This window comes from Taeniopygia guttata, chromosome 20 (assembly GCF_048771995.1).
Source record: "Taeniopygia guttata chromosome 20, bTaeGut7.mat, whole genome shotgun sequence".
Classification (NCBI taxonomy): Eukaryota; Metazoa; Chordata; class Aves; order Passeriformes; family Estrildidae; genus Taeniopygia; species Taeniopygia guttata.
In genome coordinates, this window is record NC_133045.1 from 6,234,630 (window position 1) to 6,256,251 (window position 21,622).

General features: G+C 54.4%; 1 protein-coding gene across 1 annotated transcript; it reads right to left on the minus strand.

Moving 5' to 3' along the window:
* Window positions 1-48: 48 nt before the first annotated feature.
* EMILIN3 (elastin microfibril interfacer 3) lies at window positions 49-12,479 on the minus strand. The gene is made up of 4 exons (XM_002190156.5): window positions 12,058-12,479; window positions 8,910-9,032; window positions 5,732-5,979; window positions 49-5,231 (listed from the first exon to the last, which is right to left on the minus strand). Exons 1-4 carry the CDS (start codon window positions 12,252-12,254, stop codon window positions 3,337-3,339), a joined length of 2,463 nt encoding a protein of 820 aa, XP_002190192.5. The 5' UTR covers window positions 12,255-12,479; the 3' UTR covers window positions 49-3,336.
* Between the last annotated feature and the right edge of the window lie 9,143 nt (window positions 12,480-21,622).

The window sequence follows — 21,622 nt, forward strand, 5'->3', positions numbered from 1 at the left end:
TCCTTGTCTGCCACTTCTGGAAGCCACACAAGTAATTTTGATCCTGGAAACCTCAGCAAGAAATACTTTATTTTTTTCCTTTCCAGTACAAACAGTTTTTCAGCTTTTAAAATCTGAACAAATAGACATGGTTTTAAAAACAACAGAACACAGTCTTTTAACAGGATCAGTTATCAACTGCCTCAGGAAGCTGCCCATGCAAGGACAATCCCGTGGCCAGCAATTCCTTACTCTGCAAGCAATTTTTTAAAAATGCCCAGTTTTTTACAAAGTTCCTTTCACTTTTGAAACATGAATAGCTGAGAACTGAAAATAACAAACTGTCCATAGCTTCAAGTGACTAGTCAGGAATAGTCCAAATATAGCACCATTTTCCAGAAGGTCAGACTTCTTCCTTGTCCTTGTTCTGTTATGGCCAGTTCTGGCTCCCTCTTTTCTGGGGAAGTTGTTCCTGTTCAGCCACTCTAACCCAGCCCTGGCTGGGGAACAGGGAGCCTGGCCCTTGGCTTGGTTTCCTCTTTGGTTTTCTCCCTGGTGTGAGGGGATGGAAAAGGGGCTTAGGCAGGGTGAGGGCTCCCCTGGCCCATCACAAAGCACTCAGGGTTGGCTTGAGACTCCTTCCTTAGGCTGGAGGAAAAAAAAATAGGTTTTGCAGGATGCCCAATGGCAGCAGGAGGTTGTTCCTCAGCTGGAGAAGTGTCTCAGCAGCTGGAGGGTAGCTCCAAATCAGCAAAGCCCAGAGCAGTGAGAGTGAATTCTGGTGCTGTGCGCTGGCAGGGCTGGGCAAGTGATGGGGGGGCCATGTGTCCTCTTTATGCTCCCACAGATCATGCTCCTCTGGAAGGGGACTGAGCTTTTACTGCCTCAGGGGAACATGGTGTGGCTACTGGGCTCAGTGATCCCTGTGGTACTCCCTAGCCTAGAAGCATGTTTAAGGGAGCTCACCCAGATTTTCTGGGAGAGAAGAAGTGCCCAGATGTGTAACACCTTCTGTGCAGCCACTGGGTGTCAAGGTGCCAGCTAGCAATTCCCTGGTGTGGCCAGTGAGGGTTAGGAGAGTGGCTGCCCCTTGTCTGCACTGGGATTACCAGGGGGCAGTGTGGGCAGCGGTGTGGGCTACGAGGAGCCAAGGTAAAGGGATAAAGGAGAAGACACTTGTGTGAAGTCTGTGGAGACTTCATTCCAGCGACAAGGCAGGCACAAGTGCCAAGGAAAATGGGATCCGGCTACAATCTATAAAGGGTGTGGGTGTGAAGGGGTGGCAACGTGGGATACCAATGGAGACAGATTACAGGATAATCACATCATGGATTTACAACCATTGGGGAAAAGACAGAAGAGGGGAGAAGCCTCGGGGACCAGCCAGCTATGACAACATGGGTGACTGACAGGGAACCTTCCAGAACCAAATGGGGGTGGCTACAGTGACAGACAGGGAGGTGGGCAGCACAACCTGGATTGACACATCTATTTAAGGGTAAGAGGGGAGGAACAGGGAGATTGGCACTCTGAGGGACAGCAGAGTGGTGGGAAAACTTAGGAGTGAATAACCTGGGAAAAACCATTGTGAGGGGAAGGAATGGGGGGCACAAGGAACCCAGCCGAAACTTGCTAGCATTAAACTCCTAATGCATATAATAAAACTTTGTGAAATCCTACAAAACACACACCACCACACAGATGCATCTCTGCTGGGAGCTGCTGCTGGTTTGTGCTAGTCAGAGCACAGAGCTGCTCCTTTATGCAATCAGGGGGGATCAAGGAGGGAATCATGGTGCAGAAGAACAGGGACAGCCTGGTGAGGGTGACAGGCACTGTGTGAGAGCCAAAGGCTGGCTGGTGTGGAAGGCTTCATGAGCTACAATGCTGAGAGAAAAGCATGCTCCTCTGCTATAAAGTGCCAGAGTTGCTTGGATGGAGGCTCTTTAATTTCCTCCTCATCCCAGTAATGAAGTCCCCATTGGCTGATCAGCGGAGGGTGCCCACAGTGGGCTCCTGGGGAGAGGTGGATTCTGTGTGCAACAGCTCTGTAGGGCAAAGCTGGAGCTGTTCAGGAACACGGACAATGTTTTCCAGCCTGTCTATTTGTAGGAAACCAGAGTAAATCAACCTGGGTAAATTATGTGAGTTGAGGACAGGTCTCCAGAGGTGTTCTCACAGATGCCCTGCCTTGTTCCACATTGGTATTGGTCCCAGGGCTACTGGCATCCCAGTGGGATCAGAAGAGCATGATGAGGACACAGGCTCCTGCTCCTCCACTGCTGCACTCCCAGCCTGCAGCAGCTGTAACTCCCCTGCCTGGGATGGGATGATGGAGTTCACAGCTTAAGCAATTGAACAGGAGAGAGCCAGAGCTGCAGGACAGGACTGCTCTGTGCCCAGCTTGATCTCTGCAGAGACCTATGGACACAGCTCTCCTCAGGGAAGACACGTGTTTTCCATAACCATCATGTCAGCCCTGGGTGTAACCAGAGAGCCCAGCAAAGTGGGATTGCAAAGCACAGCAGCCCCCAGAACCATGGGGCTCTCTCCAAACACTGCTGCCACAGCTTTTGGCTGCTCAGTGTGGGTCTTTGGAATATGGCAAAGGACATGGGGGCAGCATTAGGAAACTGGAAGCAGATAGGCAATATGACACAGGATTGTTCAAAAATATACATACACATACCATATATATATATGCATATGTGTTTTCCTAATGCACACCCTCATATGCTCCATAAGGCATATGCATCTACATGGAGGAGGGAGCATTATAAATGGATTTACCATACACAAGGAGGGCTGCCATCTCGGAGAAGGGAAGCCAGTTCCCGGAGGGACGTGTGAATACGTGTGTTCTTTGAAATCAACAATTCCTGTGGTGAGTTTTGTTCCCTGCAAGGAGCCCTGGCTCTACTCAGTCTCTGGATTAAGATGCAGGTGGTCTTTAGCTCAGAGAAACTATTCCTCAGCTGACAACTAAAGGGTTTTATTCTTCAAGAAATGATAAATCCACAAAAATAAAATGAAAAAAAAAAAAGTTTCTGCCTCCAGCTTACTCTTGAATTGTCCTTCTTGGGTCATCAGCCCAGGACCCAAAGAAACACCCCCAGCCAGGAGGGAGTGACACTGCTGCGCCAGGGTCAGGACAGTTGCTGAGCATCAGGAGGGGAGCACCAGCATGGTGGAGTTAAGGAGAAGTGGGACCAACAAGATTAGGGGGAAAAAAATGTAGCAGCTTTTCATAAAAAAATTATCCCAAGAACTGTTGTCACATTGGAGCGAGTCTGTGTGATATAATTTAATCCTGTCCTTCACAGCAGGAGAAGGAAGACACGTGGCATGGCAGTGTGGCTAATGCTGCCTCCTCTCCGCCTTCTCCTCCAAGTGCCCGACCTGTTCTGCCAGCTCAGAGACCTTGGCTTGGCAGTCAAGCAAGTTGTCCTTCAGTCCTGTTATTTCCTGAGAGTGGGCAGCCAGCGTCCCGTTCATGTGGTCCATGTATTCCCACAGACTGCCCGTGTGTTTCTCCAGTTCCCCCCTGATGTCGTCCAGGCTGCCGGTGATGGCCCCCAGCCTGCCGCAGGCGCTCTCCACCCGCGCCACCCGCTCGTCAAAGAGAGAGACCTCCTGCTGCAGGCCGTGGGCCACGTTCTTGCAGGAGCTCAGGTCGCTGACAATCCTGGCTTTGAGTCGCTCCAGGTCTCCCTTGAGGTTCAGGACACGGCGGTTGCTGAAGAAAAGCTGGGAACCTTGGTCGTTGACTTTCTCCTGGATGGAGTGGACCTCATCCTCAATCTTCCGCTCGTGCTCATCTAGTGAGGAGTTGACATGTGTTACGGTGTCTGAGTACTGGGAGACGGAGTTCTTGAGCCCTGTCAGAGACTTGCTCACAGTGTTCAGGTTGATCTTTAGCAAGGTGATCTCCCCTTGCAAAGCTCCCGATGCCTCCTCCTCGATTCGCCGCTGGATCTCCAGGATGGTGGCGTTCAGCTTGCGCAGGAGGTCATAATTGCTGTCCATCCGGAGGAGCAGGTCCTGGTTCTTGTTCTGGCAGTCCTCGATCTCCGTCCGAAAGGTCTCCACATCTTTGGAGGCAGAGGTGCAGCCCAGGGAGCAGGTGCTCTCCAGTGTGATGAGGCGATTCTGCAACACCTCCAGTGCCTCATCTGTCCGTTTCCTCATGCTGGCAAGCTCCCCTTCCAGCACAGGCACCACTGCTCCGTCCATGCCCATGGGAGAACTGACATTGTTCAGCTCCCCCACGATGGTCATGAACCTGTCCTCCAGGGTCTGCATTTTGTCTTCAAAGGCAGTCCTCATGCCATCCACCTCTGCCACCACTGTGCCTTTCATGCTGTCCTCTATAGCAGAGCAACAGCTCCCAGTTTCCCTCTCTGTAGCATTGAGCCTGGCTTCCAGGTCCTCAAAACGCCCTTCAAAGAGGTTCCCTAGGGTGACAGTGGAGATTTCTCCATCCAGGCGTGAGTGCAGATTCTTCTGGGACTCGGAGATGCTGTGAAGGCCTTTCTCGAGGATGTTCATGCGATCAGTGAGGTAGTCCAGGTTGCTGCAGCAGCTTTCCACCACCGTCAGCCCTTGGATTTGGGTCTCCAGCTGAGAGATCTCTTTCTTGATCTCCAGCTCCTTCCCATCCAGCGTCTGCTGCAGCCGCAGGTTGGCAGCTTTCTCCTCCTCGCACTGCTGCCGCACCTCTTGGATGCGGAAATCACACGTGGTCTGGATCTTGCCCAGCTTCTTCTCAAAGCCATCGAGCAGCTCTCCACGCAGGTTGCTCAGCCTCGTGTCCACATACTCCTCCAGCAGGTCGATGGACGTGAGGGGTGAGGGCCGGGCGGATTCCAGCAGGTGCTTGATCTGCCCGTCGTGGTCCAGGACCATGCCCTGGACCTCGTGCAGCAGGTCTGCCTTGGTTTTCAGCACGTCGCTCACCTCGGTCACTTTGGTCAGGATCTCCCCTACGGGAGGGTACGTGGCGATGTCGGCTTTGTCTGCCACATCCACCAGCCCGTCGGGAATGATGCCGAAGCCCACGGATGAGTCTGGCGTGCCCGGGCTGTTCATCAGGGAGCCGATCATCTTGGTGGTGTCCTCCTGGATGGCCAACCGCAGGCGGTCCCCCAGCCCGCTCACCATGGTGTGCAGGCTGTCGTAGGACTGGGAAAGGCGCCTCACCTCCTCTTCCAGCCGATCCAGGCGGTCCCCGAAGAGGCCGGGCAGCTTCCTGCCTGCACAGGGAAAGAAATAGAGAGGGCACAGTGAGGTGCTCCTGTAACTTCCCTCCTTCGAGTCCTTTCCCATAATGACTTTGTGTCCTGCCCTCTGTTATTGTCATTTCAGCAAAATCTCAGCCCACATCTCTCCTAAAGCTATCAGGAAACCCTCTTTCCTCTTGGGATCCAGCCCTCTGTCCCCAGTTCAACAACAGGTGATGATAACAGCCCAGGAGAGCTTCATCTTGAGATGCACCCTATCAACCCCATAATTAATGGGAAAATTCTCTAAATCAATGAGGAAAGGCAATTTTGAAGCTGCATGTTTAAAAAAAACAAAATTTAAAAAGCAAATGGTTCTCAAAGCAATCAAATGTCCGGTCTCTGATAGAAAACATGTAACCAACTGGATTTTTGCCAGATTCATGCTGCTCTGGAACAGAGAGAACCTGGAGGTTTGAGTGCATGACAGTGGTGTGGTGACCTGGGGACATGGAGCAGGAACAAGATCTCACCATATTGATTCTTCTTTGGTCCTGGAAACAAGTCAGGGTGGCTTTTGGGATAGGGAGGAAGTCTGGGCATTGGAAACATCTTCTGCCCAGGGGGTATTTTAGGGCTGGGATGCTGGGGCAGAAGGCCAGGCTGGTCTGTTGGGCTGTCATGGCACCCTTCTCCCATGAAGCCTGGGCAGCACCTCCAGGACAGCTCGGTCACTGTCTTGTATCCAATCTTGTATTTGGGCCTGAAGAAGGTGCGGTACCTTGCCAGGAGAGAGAAAACAGTTTAGAGAAGCAACCTCAACATCAAGCAGTAGAGCAGGCTCAATAGAGCAGGGTCACAGTCCTGTTGGATGTGGGAGATCTGGGCACATGGGGCAGCCTGGCTGAAACCCTTGTGCTGCACCTGCAGACCATGGCCCATCTTCTCCAAGAGCTCTTGCTGCACCATAGCTCAGTGCAGCATTACAGTGGGGTTCTGGTCGAGTATTTTTTAACCTGGGGCACTGTGTTGATTTAGAACTGCAGCTCTAATGTATTGCTGCAGTCCCTGGCCTCAGAGGTGACCACTGTGACAGATGCCACACTGTTTGGCAACTTCTGGCCATCAGAGCACAAGATGAAATGATGGAACTGATTTCAAAAGCCCTGCAAGCTCACATCGCTTCCAAGAGGGAAGTGGACTGCTTGTAAAAGTGGCTTGCACTTTGAATTGACCTACAGAATTTCCTAGTGGGATCAAAAATCCTGTTCTTAACTGTAATCCTGTCTGGAAGCCATGAGGGCTGAAATACCTTTGGAAAGGTGTTTTCTCTCTGTGTGGAGGGCATCAGTTTGCTGGGAAGCCTAAAGGGGCTTAGGCTGGCCTGGTGAGGGTGTCCAGGGTGATGCTGTGAAGTGCACGGAGAAATGGCTCCTTACACTGCCTCCTGCCCCAGCTGGGATGCCCTGGGAAGTGTCTACATCATGAATTTGGGTGCTACAGCATTGGTCCTTCCCTACCCAGCACACAGGGTGCAAGCCCACCTCACACCTTCTCTCTCTGCTCTTGCTCTGGATGGGGTCCCACCAGCCGTGGGGGAGGATTCAGCTGCTCCCTGCTTTCCTGTGAGGCAGCAGTGATGGAACAGGGCCCTGCTGGCCCCTGTGCTCCCCCACAGCTGAGCTGAGCTGTATAGGGCTGAACATGGCACTTTTCTCACCACCCCTAAATACCAAAGCTTTAAGCCTGCCTTTTGGAAATTTCCAATCTGAATTTACCAGGGCCTGAAAATCTTGAAGTTTGCTGTTTTGCAACAACACACATCATCAACCTCTTGTTCTTCTCCAGCATGTTCAGCAGAAGGTCTTGGAGGAGCAGCACAGCCATCGGTGCTGCAGAGGGGCTGCAGAAGGCACTAATCCATCAGTCAGGGCAGCACATGGGGCTGATTCCCTGCCACCCACATCCTTGTCCGAATCCACAGTGTCCCCAGCCCAGGCTGCAGCCCCTGGCAGTGCTGCTTCCACACGGTTCCCAGTGAGATACAGCCACCTCCATACACACCTCAGGGCAGGGGGATGAACCAAACCCAAGGCCTCTGCTCTTTGAATCTCTTCAAAATTTCCCAACATCAATTTCCCACAGGGACAGTTTCAAAACAAGCTCTCCTTGTTAGTCCTCTTCACAGATGCTGCTGAGTTTCAATGATCTTTCCTTCTGTTGGAGTGTGTAGAAACCTGCCTGGATGTACCATGGGAGATTGCTGCTCCAGCCACTGTCAGGGGGTGAAGAAAGGAGGAGGGTGGCATCCACAAGGCAGAACACCTTCTCTGTGTCATCCCAGCACCATCTCTGTGTCATCCCAGCACCTTCTCTGTGTCATCCCAGCCTCTGCAGAGGAGCTCAAAGCCTTGGGCACCTCCAAATCTTTCAACCCCTGCTCCAAACAGCAGCAAGGGGAAGTATTTGCAGCCAGCTGCACAAACATTCGCTGATGGCCCTGGCACGTAGAAAACTCATGTTCCACTTTGTCCATGGATGCAGCATCTGAGGCTCCGCAGAATATTCAGCTGTGGGTCCATCTGCTCTCAGAAAACACTCTGATTTCACACTGCTTTTGTTTGAAGGAGTCAAACAGGACATTGTGGAGATGGGAAAGGCTTTGGAGATCTCCTCCATGGGTACCAGCAGCTGCAGGATGTCCTGACGTCCCCAAATGCTGCTAAAACACTTGTGATGGGAAGAACAAGTGAGCGAGTGGGTCCGGCTGCTCGTCTCTGCCAGGGGAGGATGTGAGCAGAGCCCGTGCCACCACTGGGACATGGAGAGTCACAGCCAGCTGCCACAGGATGGGTGCTAAGCTCTGACAAAAACTTCTCTCATCCCAGTTTTCCTCTGTGCTCAGCTCTGCTCCACTCCTCCAGCCTGGGGAGGATGCAGGAGAACAGCTTTTCCACATGGAGCAGCATCCCTGGAGGGTGCTGAGGCACAAAGCCCCAGTGTCTGCCCTGCACCACCGGCGGCTCCAGCTGTGGCACAACAAAGTGTTTCCCTCCAGCACTGACGAGGTGGCAGAGTTTTGCAAGTATTTTCCTGGAGCAGGAAGCACTGAGCCATCCCCAGCCACAGGCTCCAGTTCCTTGTCCTCCCAGCCAGGTTCTCACTGAGCTGCCACCATTCTGCCACATTGCAGGTCCATGATAAACTGCCTTCCTACACACCTGCACAGGCACCTCCCCACTTCCCATGATTTCCAGATTTATTTTTGAATCCTTGAATATCCTGAGTTTGAAGGGACCCATAAGGATAATTGTGCCCAGCAACTGCACAGAACACCCCCAAAAATCACACCATGTGCCTGAAAACATTGTCCCAATGCTTCTTCAGCTCTGTCAGGCTTGGTGTCATGATCAACTTCCCTGGGGAGCCTTTTCCAGTGTTCACCTGGGTGAAAACCTTCTCCTGATATCCAATCTAAACCTCCCCTGACAGTTTCTGAGGAGGGATAGAACTCCCTCTCCCTCCTGACAGATCCCACCTCACCTCCTCCCAACACCACTGCCCTGCCACTGACTGCCATGTCCAGGAAAAGTCCTTCAGCCCCTTTCACTGCCCTCTGGAAAGTGGGGGCTCATGGTCAGAAAGGTGGCACAGGAGATAAAGGTCTTTGGGAGGGGAAGGGAGCCATGCCCCAGTGTCCCCCATACTCACAGCACTTTCCCTGGGCACTTGGGTCCCCAGCTGCACTTGTGGTACTCAGCCTTGACGTAGCTCTCGGCCCCGTCCTGCAGCGTGCACGTCACGTTGCGCTGCACCACGTAGGCACAGTAGCTCCTGGGGGAAACACAGCGAGGCACTGTCACCCCCTGCCCAGCAGACAGCAGTGCCTGCACTGCCCAACACTGCCAGTGAGGTGTGGGACAGGAGCTGGAAGGAGCCCCCCAGCTTGGGCAGCTGCTAGGGAGGGGCACCACAATCATGCTGCAGGAATGGGGTTCCTGTCGCAGTCACAGCCACAGCCACCTTGTCACCAGTGCTGGTGGTGTCCCCAGAGCTGGGCTGTGCTTGGCACAGCATGGACTGTGTGGTGAGACAGGACAATCAGAATGCCAGCAGCAGCAGTTGCAGGAATAGCATCCCAGAAATAGCTCCAGCAGTGCCTGGCAGGGGTGGTCGGTCCTGCTGCAGCTCCTGGAGTGCTGCCAGTGCAGGGCCCAACCCAAAAGCCTTCAGCCCTGTCTGTGGGTGCTGCCACAGACAAGGCACAGAGAGGAGATGCTGCTCCGTAGGGCTGCAGCACCATGGGTCCCTCCCTCAGGGAGGCAGGGACACGGAGCAGATCTCTGGTGGAGGCTGGAAACCCCCTCAGAGCTCCGGGACAGTGAGTACAGAGAGCCTCTTCCCTCCTCCAGCCGCCTGCAGATGGGTGCCACAGGTACCAGTCAGCTTTCCTGAGCCAAGCAGCGAAGCCAGGCGCTGAGGATGGGCTGGCAGGGAGGAAGGCAGCGTGTGGGAAGGGTGTAGGACTGCTGGTAGGACAGATGGAGGCCAAGGCTGCTCCAGCTGAAGGCAGGGCTGCCGGCAGGAGCAGATGGACTGGGTCCACAGGGGCAGAGACAGCAGGGATGTGTGGTGAGGCAGGGATTAAGGGCAGGGGGAGGTGGCAGACGGCAGAGCGGGAGGAGAGGAGGGCACAGGCCCACGGTGCAGAGCAGAGCTGAGGCAGGAGGTCAGCGGGACGGAGCAGATGGGGCAGCGCAGGCTGCAGGTGCGGAGAGGTGTTCAGTGAGGCGGGAGGACGTGGCTTCCCCTGTGCCAGCTGGGGGGTTGGTATGGATGGGTAGGGAACGTACTTTGTCTTCACCTGTTTGCCATCAGTGCTTGTCCCTCCTTCACTGATCTTTCTCCACTCAGGGTGAGCCAAAGTGCTGCTGCTCTGGCCCCTGAGTGTGACATGGGCGGGCTGGGGGAGGGCTGTGCACACACACCCTGTGCATGCACACACGCACAAACATTCTAACAGGGGACACCATAGCCCTTCTTACCAAACCCTTCTGCTCCATCCTGACAGTCACACTCCCTTTCCTGTACCTCCATCTGCTAGAAGTGCCTCAACATCATCCAGACTATCACAGCAAGCCCATGAGAGCTGGGCTGAGGTCCTGCAGCTCGTTTCTGTGCTCAGCCCCAAGGCTGCTCTCCACAGGCCATGTGATGGCCATGCCAGGGAACTCTGACTGCATCCCAGCCTGAGACCAGGCAGCTGAGCTGCAGCAACCCCAGCTGCCTCCCAGTGCCCCCATTCAGAGACCCTGAGCAGACTGAACCATCTCCAACAGCCCACCCAGGGCAGGAGCTCTCTTCGTGAAGCAGCAAGGTGTGAGCAGGGTCATCCTCCCTCCAAGCTTCCCTCTGCTCCCTTCCAGCAGGGATGCCCTGATCCCACATCCCCAGCACATCCCACTTGCTCCCTGCAGGAGCTGCAGCAGCACAGCCACCCCACCCCTCTCTGATCCCCTGGGATGGGCACACTACTCTCATTTGTGACTGGCATTTCCTGCCCAGACCTGGGCAGCTCTGCCCTGGCAAGGGGCTGCCAGGCTCAGAGGATGAGCAGGGCACTGTGCTGCTCCCTGTTCCTCAAGTGACTCATTCATCCATGCACAGGACCACAGGAGAAGGAGGGCTGGCCACTTCTCTCAGCTGGAGGCAAGAGAGTTCATCTATGTGTGTGGAAACTTAGGATCACTGTCTGTCCATAAATCCAGGACCTGCTTACAAACACACCACCAGCTGCCCCTAAGTTAACTGGCAGCCAATGCAGGCAGATCTACTAGCCACTACTAATAAACCCTGCCTACCTGTGCCTGCTCGGGTTAGTGCGGGTCTGGCTCGCTCTCCCTCTCAGAACCCCTTCCCTTCTCACACACCTGTGGCAAGCAGTTTTATAGCTCCAGCCTGATGTTTTTAGAGTGAGCAGCTGGAAAATGTTACGGGTTTTTGAAAGCTCTCACTGGCACTGCCAGTATTGTTCATCTCTAGCGTTACTTTATTCATTTCAGCTTGTTTGTAACCCCACATCCTCCCTGTTTCATAGGAGCCCGGCAGAAACTGCTCTAGCAAACAAGCAGAGAGGAAAGCAACACCCCCCTCCCGCCTCCAATGTAACAGCTCTTATGCAATTGAACGGAAAAAGTCTACAGTTTGTGTAAAACCCACATTCCTCACTGCCTGAGCTTTCCAGGTTTCTTGAAAACGTATTTAAACTCCAGTATGTATGTATTTTACAAGCAATTCCCTCCAAACCAAGCTGTTTTCACACGTAGGTCTGTGCGCTGCCACGCTCCCCTCCCGCACATCAGCACCCCCCGCGCCGATGTCACGCAGAGCAGGTACACGCACCTCCCCCAAATCCACACACGGGCACCCCATCCCCACCTCCTCCAGCCCCGTCCCGCACCGCACACGTGTCCCCACCGCACGCAGCCCTGGAAATACAACTCCCAGACCCTCCTCTAGATGGAGAGGGCCGCCGAGACATTGGGACACCGCCGCGCTGCCGCCAGCCCTCGCTCGTACCGAGCAGATGACACGGAGCGAGGGATGCCGCGGCCGGTACCCGGGGACTCCTGCCCAGCCGGGGATGCCCTGGGGAAGGTACCCACGGTCAGCCCCGGGGTTTGGGCACCCGCGGCCGCCCGTCCCCCGAGGGTGCTGCCCGTAGAGCCCAGACGCGTGGCCGGTGCCCGGCGGCCGCGGTCAGCTCCCGGTAAGGGATGGAGCCCCGCTCGGTGCCCGGTCACGGCGGCTCCCGGTGCTCTCCGGATGGGTTGCGCGGCCGCGGCCGGAGGTCGCTTACTTGTGCTTGCCCACGGGCTTGCCGGGGCCGAGCTGCGGGCTGGAGCCGGCTGTGTAGAGGCTGTACCTGCCGCCGTAGGGCAGGGGGGCGGCGGGGGGGTAGAAGGCACCCTTGGCGTCGGCGAGGGCCAGCAGCGTCCCCAAGGAGAGGCAGGCGAGCAGCGCTCCGCGGCGGCGCAGCGCCCGCGCCCGCCGCATGGTGCGGGCCCGGCGGCTGGAGCGGGATGGGATGGGACGGGATGGGACGGGATGGGATGGGATGGAATGGGATGGGATGGGACGGGACGGGATGGGATGGGATGGGACGGGATGGGACAGGATGGGATGGGACGGGGCGGGACGGCCGCGGGGCCCCGCCGGGACAGCGCTGCGGAGGGGACCGGAGCGCCGCCCGCTGCGCCCTGCCCGTCCCTGTCCCTGTCCCTGTCCTTGTCCCTGTCCCTGTCCCCAGCCCTGCCCGGCCCTGCCCGGCGGCACACGCCGCTCCGCCGCCCGCCCGTCCCCTTTTGTACGGCGGCGGCGGGGGCGGGCCGCGCTCCTCCTCCCGCCCTCCCACGGCCGCCGACCCCGGCCCCGCGGGCGGGGAGACAAAGCGAAGCCCCCCGACCCCCGTTCTCCCCCCGTGCAGCCCCTGCCAGCGCTGCTGCAGCCCCCGGCGGGGGCTGGAAGGGGCTCCCACCCTCTCCCGCCCCTCTTCTCCCCTTCTCCCCATGCCCCCTCCCTGCGCACCGGGAGTTTGCCCCACGGGGTACAGGTGCAGCGGGCTCGGAGCCCTCTGCTCCCCCCAGTCCCCAGCTCTGCCCCGCTTCACCCCGGGGCACAAGCGAGAGGAAGGCTGCAGCGACCCCAACTCTGTGCTGCTGGAGATTGGCAGCTGTCAATCATACGGCTGGCACCAGCATCGTGCATCCCCCAGGAAGGGGGAGAGGGAAGTGGTGCTGTTTTGGAGCCCTCCCCAGATTGTGGCTTTGGCTCCAGGCTCCAGGAGTGAGGGGGGAATCGCTTACCTTTCCCTGCAGAGCCCTACATGTCCCACAGCCCAGCACATTTCACCTTTCATGGCTCTGGAAGGCATGTTTGTGTTTCCTTTCCATGCTGCCCTGCAGACATCCTGCTATCCCACACCCCGATGCCCCCACCCACAGGTGACCCACTACAGGGTGCACCCTGAGCACCCTGCCCTGCCCTGCCAGCCCTCCTCAGGCTCCACACCATTAACCACAGCGGTTCAGGACCCTTTGTGTGAGCCACGGCTGTTAGGTAGGGGGGAAAAGGCCCCACCTGGGGCACTGGGCATTTGGGGAGGGGGTAACATCCCTGGTGCTACCCAGTGGAGGTCATACTGAAGCCCTGCAGATGTGAAGCTGTGCCAGGGAGCAGGAAATTTTGTGATATATGCAGGCAGTTACACCCTTGAGCATCCCACCAAAACCTCACCAGAGGTTTTTTTTATGAGACTCCTCAGAAGCCAAGGAAGCACCATGACAAAGGTGTGCCATGCTTCTCCGAAACTCTTGGAGGAAAAAAAGAGGTGGCTAAGAAAAGGTGGCTGTGTGAAATTCCAAATGAAGGAGTGAAACCTGCTGCTGGGGGAAGGAGGCATCAAGGCTTGGGCTGAGACAGAGATGATAAGATACTGAGGCAAACGGCCTTTTTCAGTTAAAATGTGTCTTTGGCTCGGTCTGAGGTGAGTACGGAAACATTATCAGGAGAAGAAAAATCCATCAGAAGGCTGAGCTGGGAGAGGCAAGCTGGACAGGCCAGGCAGAAAACCAAGAGGAGGAAGGCTGAGCACTGAAGCAGCGCATCCTCTTGGTTCAAGCTGCTGCAGGGTGTTGCTGAGCCGCCCTGGCCTGTCAGGCTGCACCCCAGAGGTGCTGCAGCGTGGTTTGTACGTGGTACATTTGGCAGCACATGAAGCAATCCTCATCCAGCTGCTGCATTGAATTGTTCCGCTCCGCTGGGATGCTGCAGGAGGGACGGTCCATGAGCAATTCCATAAAAACAAACAAAAGCCGACCGAGCCTGCCTGGTTGAATGCTGGATGCCAAAGTGGAGAACGAAGCTTGAGCACAGCCTTAATTTTTTTTCCCTGTGCGCAGGGAGTGTGAGCCAGTTCTAATAACAGCATGCTGCACGTGTGTGTCTGAGGCCTCCGGAAAAAAACATCTGGTGTTGCACGGTTTGAGAAAGAGCCCTTGGCCCCAGCCCTGGGGCTGTGCTGTGCTGAATGGGTACGGCGGGGCTGAGGTAAAAGTGCTCCTTCATTCTCACCAGCTTGGCTGGGAAGGGAGGGAGGTGGGAGCCATTGCTCGTGGGTGGGTGTGTCTGTCTGTCTGTCTGTCTGGCACTGCTGTCCAAACCCACCTTTGAAGCACCACATCTCTTTCTGCCAGATTTCAGAGTGAGGCAGGATCCTCAGAGATACTGAATCCCAGTTTCTTGTTCTATTGTCTAATTGTTTATGAAAAAGGACATCTGAGTAGACAAGAGAACGCCAAACTTAGGTCCCAACTGAGGAAATGGATTCATCATCAACTCTTTTGTAAGACATCAAGGAATCCATACAGGAAAGAGACATTATGGGTGCCCCAAATAATGGGGAAAACTCTCATGTGCCCTATTAGCTGTGAGCTAATCCAGCCATGAGACACAGAGCAGCAGGAAGATGGGATTTGTGAAGTTGCTCTTCTCAGGGGGCAGCTCAGGTTGAACTCTCTGGTGCTCAGCTGTGTTTCTGCCAGTCCCCACCACACTGCAAGCCCTGGCCAGGCACAGGAGGGTGCCCATGAGGAGCCTGGCATGGCAACCTGGCTTTGGAGAGGTTTCATGTGGAGAACAAACAGGAGACTCCTTTCTCCCAGGGCATCCTCCCAACCTTGGCATGTCCCAGGGCTGATAGAGAAGATGCCAAACCCCATCTCCCAGAGCTGTGAAGCACATGCTGAGCACTGAGCTCTCCAGCAGAATGGAAGGGCTTTGCCACACTGAACTGCTGCCAGAAGGCTCTGCAGAGCTGCTCTCTGGTCAGGGAGCACCAGCTCCTGGGTGCTTCCCAGAGGAAAGATCTGCTTTCTCCCCTGGCTTCACCTGGAGAGTAAAGGGGATCAGATCAGAGCTGCTGCAGCTCCTCAAATCTGGATGCTGGGAAAACCCTACCCACAGGGGTGCCTAACCAGGAGGGTTGTGTCCATCAGTGATTCCCTATGAGCACACCCTACAATGGCTCACATGTGCCTGGGGCGCTTCCTTCTCCACTTGGACTGCCAGGAGCTGATTATTTTGGTTCCACCTCTCACTCCTGCACAGCTATGCTCCAAGCCAGTCCAGAAACAAACAGGTAGTTTTTCCTACCAAGGACTCAGAGGGAACATTATGCAGGACACAGGAGGTGCACAGAAGCAGGAGCTGAGCAGAAAGAGACGAGAGCAAGAGCAGAGGCTCTACAGGCAGTTGCTGCCCTGCCCCAGCTCCTGGGGAGGGCTGGGGGAACCACCACGAGGCTAATTTCACGAGTGGATGACACCAAACAGTGACCTGGTCTGCTTCCCATGCTTTTTAATTAACACTTGCATGGCCCCATCAGCTGAGTAATTGCCTCCCTTCATGGGTCAACAAGCCAGCAGCCCCTGACCTCCCATTCCCATCTGGGTACGAGGTTTGGTGCCTGCACAGGGGGGGTGTGTGCTCTTGTACCACCAGACCCACAGAGACAGCAAAAGTGATAGCACAGCCCAGGAGCTCTGCAATCAGCCTGATCTTGGCCAGGACCAGCCTTGCCCACCTTAATGCTGAGCTTTAAATAGGTACCACTGGTGGAAAACCCCCCACCATGCTGGGCAGGAAGAGGGCAGTTGCTCTCTCTGTTGCCATGGGATGGGAGCAGATTGCAGCAAGGGAAATTTAAGTTGAATATTAGTAATAAAGCAGTATCTGCTAGTAAAAATAATATAGCCCTGGAGGAGACTGTATTGAGCCATCTGGAGATTTTAAAGGAAAGGTTAGATAAAAAAAAAGAAACCTGTCAGGACCAATTTGGGGTAGGGAAATGGATTGGATGGCTTCCCAAGAGCTCTCCCAGCCTGAGTTTTTTCCAAGTACAAATTCATTTCCCAAAGTGGCAAGGCAAGAGAGCAGCTCTATTTAGAGGCAGAGTTTCTCCCTAGTGATTCCCACTGGATCAAAGGCATTCCTTGAATTGGCACTCACAGAGGCCTTTTTCTCTTGGCAGCGTGTCTGTGTCTGTGTGAGAAAGGGACCCTTCTGCACAGCCTGGATTTCCCAGGTGCACATCCATCAGGACCCGCTCAGGGCTCATTCTCCCATGTCACAATCCCTGGGAAGGTCCCACAGCTATCCCACACTGCTTCCCCAGCCCCGGGGAGGGATGGGGACACTGTGCTGCCCAAACTGCCAGGCAGGATGCATGTCCCAAATGCCACAGCAGTGCAGTGGGGTACCAGCTCAAGCAGAACAGTGATAGTTCTGCAGGTGCTCCAGTTCCCAGCTAAAACTGAGCTCAAAGAAAGTCCACCATGCTCATGATTCAGCTACAGGACTGGAAGCTCTTTTTGGCTCTCAGCACATGCTTCTGCCACATCCCTGCTCCTTGCTGGTCATGGACCACTTCTCCCATTGGTCTCAACAGGAAGGGGATGCATGTGTGCAGGTAGGAGGCATCCCTAGTGCATCAGAAACCCAGGCAAAGTCCCATTTGCCTTGTTTGAAGGTTGCCAAGGCTTTGTTGTGAACTAGCCCCTGGCTGTGGTCCCAGGGCTGTGATTGCAGAGTGTGTCCCCCAAACTGTGGGGTGGGGGCACCTGGGCTTGCCCAGGCTCTGGGGGAAGCCAGGGGCTGAGAACAAAATCCCTTTCTTTGTGGGAAAGTGCAGTGACTTGAAGTGGTCGGGCAGCCTTATCTCTGGTTTCGAAAGGCACACGCTGATCGTTTGTCAAGATTAGCGCGTGCGGTGGAAGGGATGGAGCTGCTCCAAATCCAGGCTCACATCTCTTCCCTGGGCTCACGGCCATTCATAAAAATGCCAGAGCAGCAGCGGCGGCGGCAGCACATACTGGGCTTGTGGTTTAGGGAGGACTAGGAGGGGTCAACCACAGGTTATACAAGCTCTGAGCAGGGAAAAGAATACACAGGTTGCTTTATTTATATATCCATTAGCATCTTTCCTTCAGGAAAATGTGCAGGGAGACTGGCAGTGGGAGATTTAGCAAGGATGAGGGGCAGGCAGGAGGTGATGTGATTAAAAAACTTTTCCCAGCTATGCCAGGATTCCAGGGATGAGAGCATTAACAGGCAACAGCCATGGAGATGGAGCGGGAGCAGTCCCAGGATTCAGCAGCACACAGGTCAGGGTGAAGAGGATGAAGACTGAGGAAAGGAGGAGATCACACCCTCCCACTGAACCCCACGTTGATGCTGGGGCTCTGGGAACCTGTGGTGGTGGGGTGGCTGGCCCTGGGAGCCCCCAGGAGGGGCAGCCCTGATCTCAGCTGAGCAGGAGGCTGGGAATGCTATAAAAGGCTGGTGCCAGGGCTAGGGAGGAGTAGGGGTTTTGTTTCCCAGGGTATCCGGGGTATGAGGGAAAAGGTTGCTCTGTGAGCAGGTAAAGATCTGAGAGAGATCCCTAGGGCAAGAAAAAAGTTAGTCAGCTCCTGCCTACCTGAAAGGATATCCCTGAAGCCAAAGGAAAGTGGTAGGAGGGGAAAATGCCTTTGGAGTGCAGGCTTGAGGCTGTGTCAGGCACAGAGCTGTGCTGGCAGGAGCAGAGCTGAAGCCACGGGCTGTGAGGGAAGGTCCTGGTGCAGCTGGGGAGCTTTGGCAGGAGGGGTCCCTGCAAGGCAATTCCTGTCCATCCTGCCTCTGCTGGAGAGGGCTCTGGCAGCAGGTCATGGGCTTGTTCAGCCTGGCTGAGACCATGGGGGTCCCTGGTGCCCTCACAGAGGATCAGCCATGAGAAGAGGTGTCTGAGATGCTGGTTCCATGGATGTGGGAGAGGGCTTGGTGCCAGCTCATCCCCAGAAAATCACATTATCCTATAGACTCTGCTGTCTGCAGGGCTTGAGGAGCCCTGGCTTTGGGGAATTGTGTGGCTTCAGGGCTCCTGTGTCAGTGTCCTCTAGGGACTGTCCCTGATACACGAAACATTTTCACTGCTTTTGGGTTAAAGAAACATCCCAGAACTGTTTAGATGATCTTTAAGGTGCCTTCCAGCCCAAACCAGCTGATATGTTTGATTACTTCTGCATGGCCCAGCCTGGTCTTTGCAGAGCTGTGCCTTTGGATTTTAGGAAGATCCATATTCTTCCTTAGCTGTATGTCCAGCTGAGTCACCTTCTGCCTTTCCTGGGAACAGGATGATGGCAGCCACCCAGCAACTGAGTCACAAAACCTCTGCTCAGTGACCTCACTGCTGCACACAGTGGAAGAAAAGCACCACAGGAGCAGAAAGAAAATACTTTTTTCTTTGGGATGTGGGGAATATTGAAGGGCAATAATACAAATAAACTTCTTAAGTGATTTTTTTTTTTTTTTTTGTAAATTCACCCACAGGCACGTGGTTCATGCAGGCAAGGGAAGGACAGCAAGGCAGGTCTGCTGGGGTGACTTCGGCAAGAGAGAGGGACATGAGGGACAGCTGTGGATACAGGTTTCCCTGTACATGGTGGGCCCACAGGGCTGATGGCCAAGTGCAGAAGCTGCTGCAGGGCTCTGTGAAGAAGCAGCCTGAGGTTTGTCCCTTCTCCCCCATCTCCTGCATTTTAGAGGCACAAGCCACACAGAACTTCCTGGGATGAACCTGCTTGGATGAGGATTGTCCCAGTGGCAAATGAGTGCTTCTGTGGAGAATGATGGAGAGCAGCCCACCTGGCATTAAGTTATCCTGCACATCTGATTCTCTATTTCGTGCCTATTTTTGCCTAGCCATGGACATTTTGCCTGGAGATGGGGTCCTGGGACAGCAGGAAGTTTTTCCATATCTCAGCCCTGCTTTTTCTTGGCTGTGGCCATGACCTGCTTGTTCCAAGCCATGGGCAGCACAGCTCCCACATGACCCCAAGCACTGGGTGACTCTGGATATACCGAATGTGGGAACAGCTGGGCTGAAACCCTGCCATCATCCACATCACTTGGGGCAAGGGGATGAGTGGCAGTTATTTTTGGGTTCCAAGAGGGGCCCTTCATGTCCTGTTGCAGCCAGCTCTGTCCCATCCCTGAGGCGACACCACAGGCACGCGGGTGCGATGGGAATGGCCATAAATAACAGGTGGTTATTTATGCACAGGGAAGAAAGAGTAACTGATACCAGCTTGGGTTCCTTCCAGACCTGCTTGGAGCTCATGGCTGATACTTGGCTTCACCCTCTTCCCTTTGCAAGCAGCTGTTCCTGCAGGCCCTGCATCTGCGCTTGGCCTTCGGCAGGGTTTGCTAATCCTCTGTCTCACTGTACAGCAACGTGCGCTCGCCAAGGTCCCCCTGACCCATCACCAACAAACAAAAAAAACAGGAGGAGGAGGAGAACTTGATATCTTCTGCAAGTGAAATGGCTTGGGTTCAGTGCTGGAGAATTTCCCGAGCTCTCAAGGAATTTCCTGATCTTAGGAATCTGCCAAAGTTTGGGATCTGCCTTGTTGGGCTGTGCATATTTTCACAGCACACACTGTGGTGTTGTGTTTTAGATTTCCACCTCTGTCTTTGCAAGGGCACGCTCTCTCTGAATGGGTCAACCACAACAGAAAGGAAAGTCTCACTCTGACAGGCTGCAGGAATACAGAGGGATTTATTTGACATCCCTTTATTATGGGATCAATGGGATTTTTGATCCTAAATTCCTTTCTTGCTTCCCCATGCCAAAGCCCAGGCTTTTACTGTAGCCCTCATGAACATGGAAACTTGGGTGCAGTTGTAATACTTTGGGTTAGTGGCTCACTGGCAGATCTGGAATTAAAGGCATAACCTCAGCTTAACTAGTAACCCCTAATTTTACAAAAAAAAAAAAAAAAAAAAAGAAAAAAAAGAAAAAAAAATAAAGCCTTTACAGCAGAAGGCAACTTTCCTGCTTGTAGCTGGGGCTCGACGTTCATGTGTTTATCGCACGTATTTCAAGAGCAAACAAGGTTCTGGGTGGGAAGAGCGCAGCCCCTACCATCAGAACAAACTCAAAGGAAATTCCTTAAGGTCTTTTTCCTAAAATTAATGCTGTCTGGATTGCAACCAGGTTGTTTTTGACCAGCTTTAATCTGTGAAATCAACACCGACTCAGGAAATGCTTAGATTGACTCTGAAGGAGGATTTGGCCAGAACTTTTCTCCTATTTATAAGGGAGAATTGGAAAGCAGCAAAACCTCCCAGAGGGGACCTGTGCTGATCTCCCTGTTTAACCAGCACAGTCCAGAGGGGTTTTATCATCCCTCAACTCTTGGGTTTGTCCCCAGGAGCTCTGCAACCCCTTTGGGTCATGCTTTTCCACTGACTACAATGGACTTTGGACCAGTATTTCTTTGGGAAAAGACCCAGACCCTGCAGGCAATGGGTTAGAGTTGAACCTTTAGAAACACCATCCTCCTCCCAGCTCCAACACTGACCTGCCCATGGAGCTGATCTCTGTTTGCTGTGGATGCCTCAGCATTGCAAAGTCTCCATCTTCTGGGTTTGGGCTGAGCAGAGCCTGGTCCAGAAGAGCCCATGGCATCCCCCGTGCTCCCTCACGTCCCTTCTTCCCCATCCAGTGCTCTGCAAGGGCATTGCAAATGTGTCACCCTTGAGAGGAGGAGGAAAAGAAAACCCAGCATGAGCACATGTGGCGGGCAGCGGGAAATGGCTGCTGCAAAGTAAGCAGTGCCTTTAAAGAAGTGTTTGTCTGGGATTTGTTTAGTTATCCTCTAGGTAATTTTACAGCTGAGGAGGCTGGGCCATTCAGGCAATGGCCAAAACAATATCCCCACTGTCTGAGCAGCTCTCGTGGCTCGGCACGGCTCAGTGGTGCTGGGGGGGCAAAGAGAAGTTTCTTTTACTGGCCGTAGCCAGAAAACGCCACGGAGGATGTCCTGCAATTAAGACATCACTTCAAACACTCAAGTCACTCGCCTGTCAGGTTGAATAAACCTCTGGGCTCAGGCTGGGTGTGAGAGGGGGAGAAAGTGAAAAAGCCCACTCCCATCATTTGGATCTGAACTGTGGCTCCAGGCTCGGGGCACAGTGGGATGCTCCCTGAGGAGGAAGTTGATGGGATGAGGGCTAAGGTCCCTTGCTCCCCTGGGCAGTGTGGGGTTGGAGGAAACTCTGCCCTGCCTGTGCCCATCTCTGCCCCAGGCCCTGGGAACCCGTGGCTGTCAAATACAGGGAACTGGGACTCCAGAATGCTGACTCACCCTCTTGGAGATGTCAGTGCCAGGGCAATCCCACCCCCATCCCACCAAAGATCTGTCCCATCAGATCCCAGGCTGAAATTCCCGATGCAACCCCCAGGAAAAACGCCCCTGCCTCTTCCCAAGGCCTTGTGCAGCCCAAGTTGGAAACGTGGGGGCTCGAGTCTGTGAGCACTACGTGCA

Coding starts and splice junctions, on each gene's coding strand:
- EMILIN3 (XM_002190156.5), bottom strand. CDS start 12,254: ATGCGGCGGGCGCGGGCGCTGCGCCGCCGCGGAGCGCTGCTCGCCTGC. Junction 9,033..12,057: donor AAGCCCGTGGGCAAGCACAA/GTAAGCGACCTC, acceptor TGTTTCCCCCAG/GAGCTACTGTGCCTACGTGG. Junction 5,980..8,909: donor AAGTGCCCAGGGAAAGTGCT/GTGAGTATGGGG, acceptor TCTCCTGGCAAG/GTACCGCACCTTCTTCAGGC.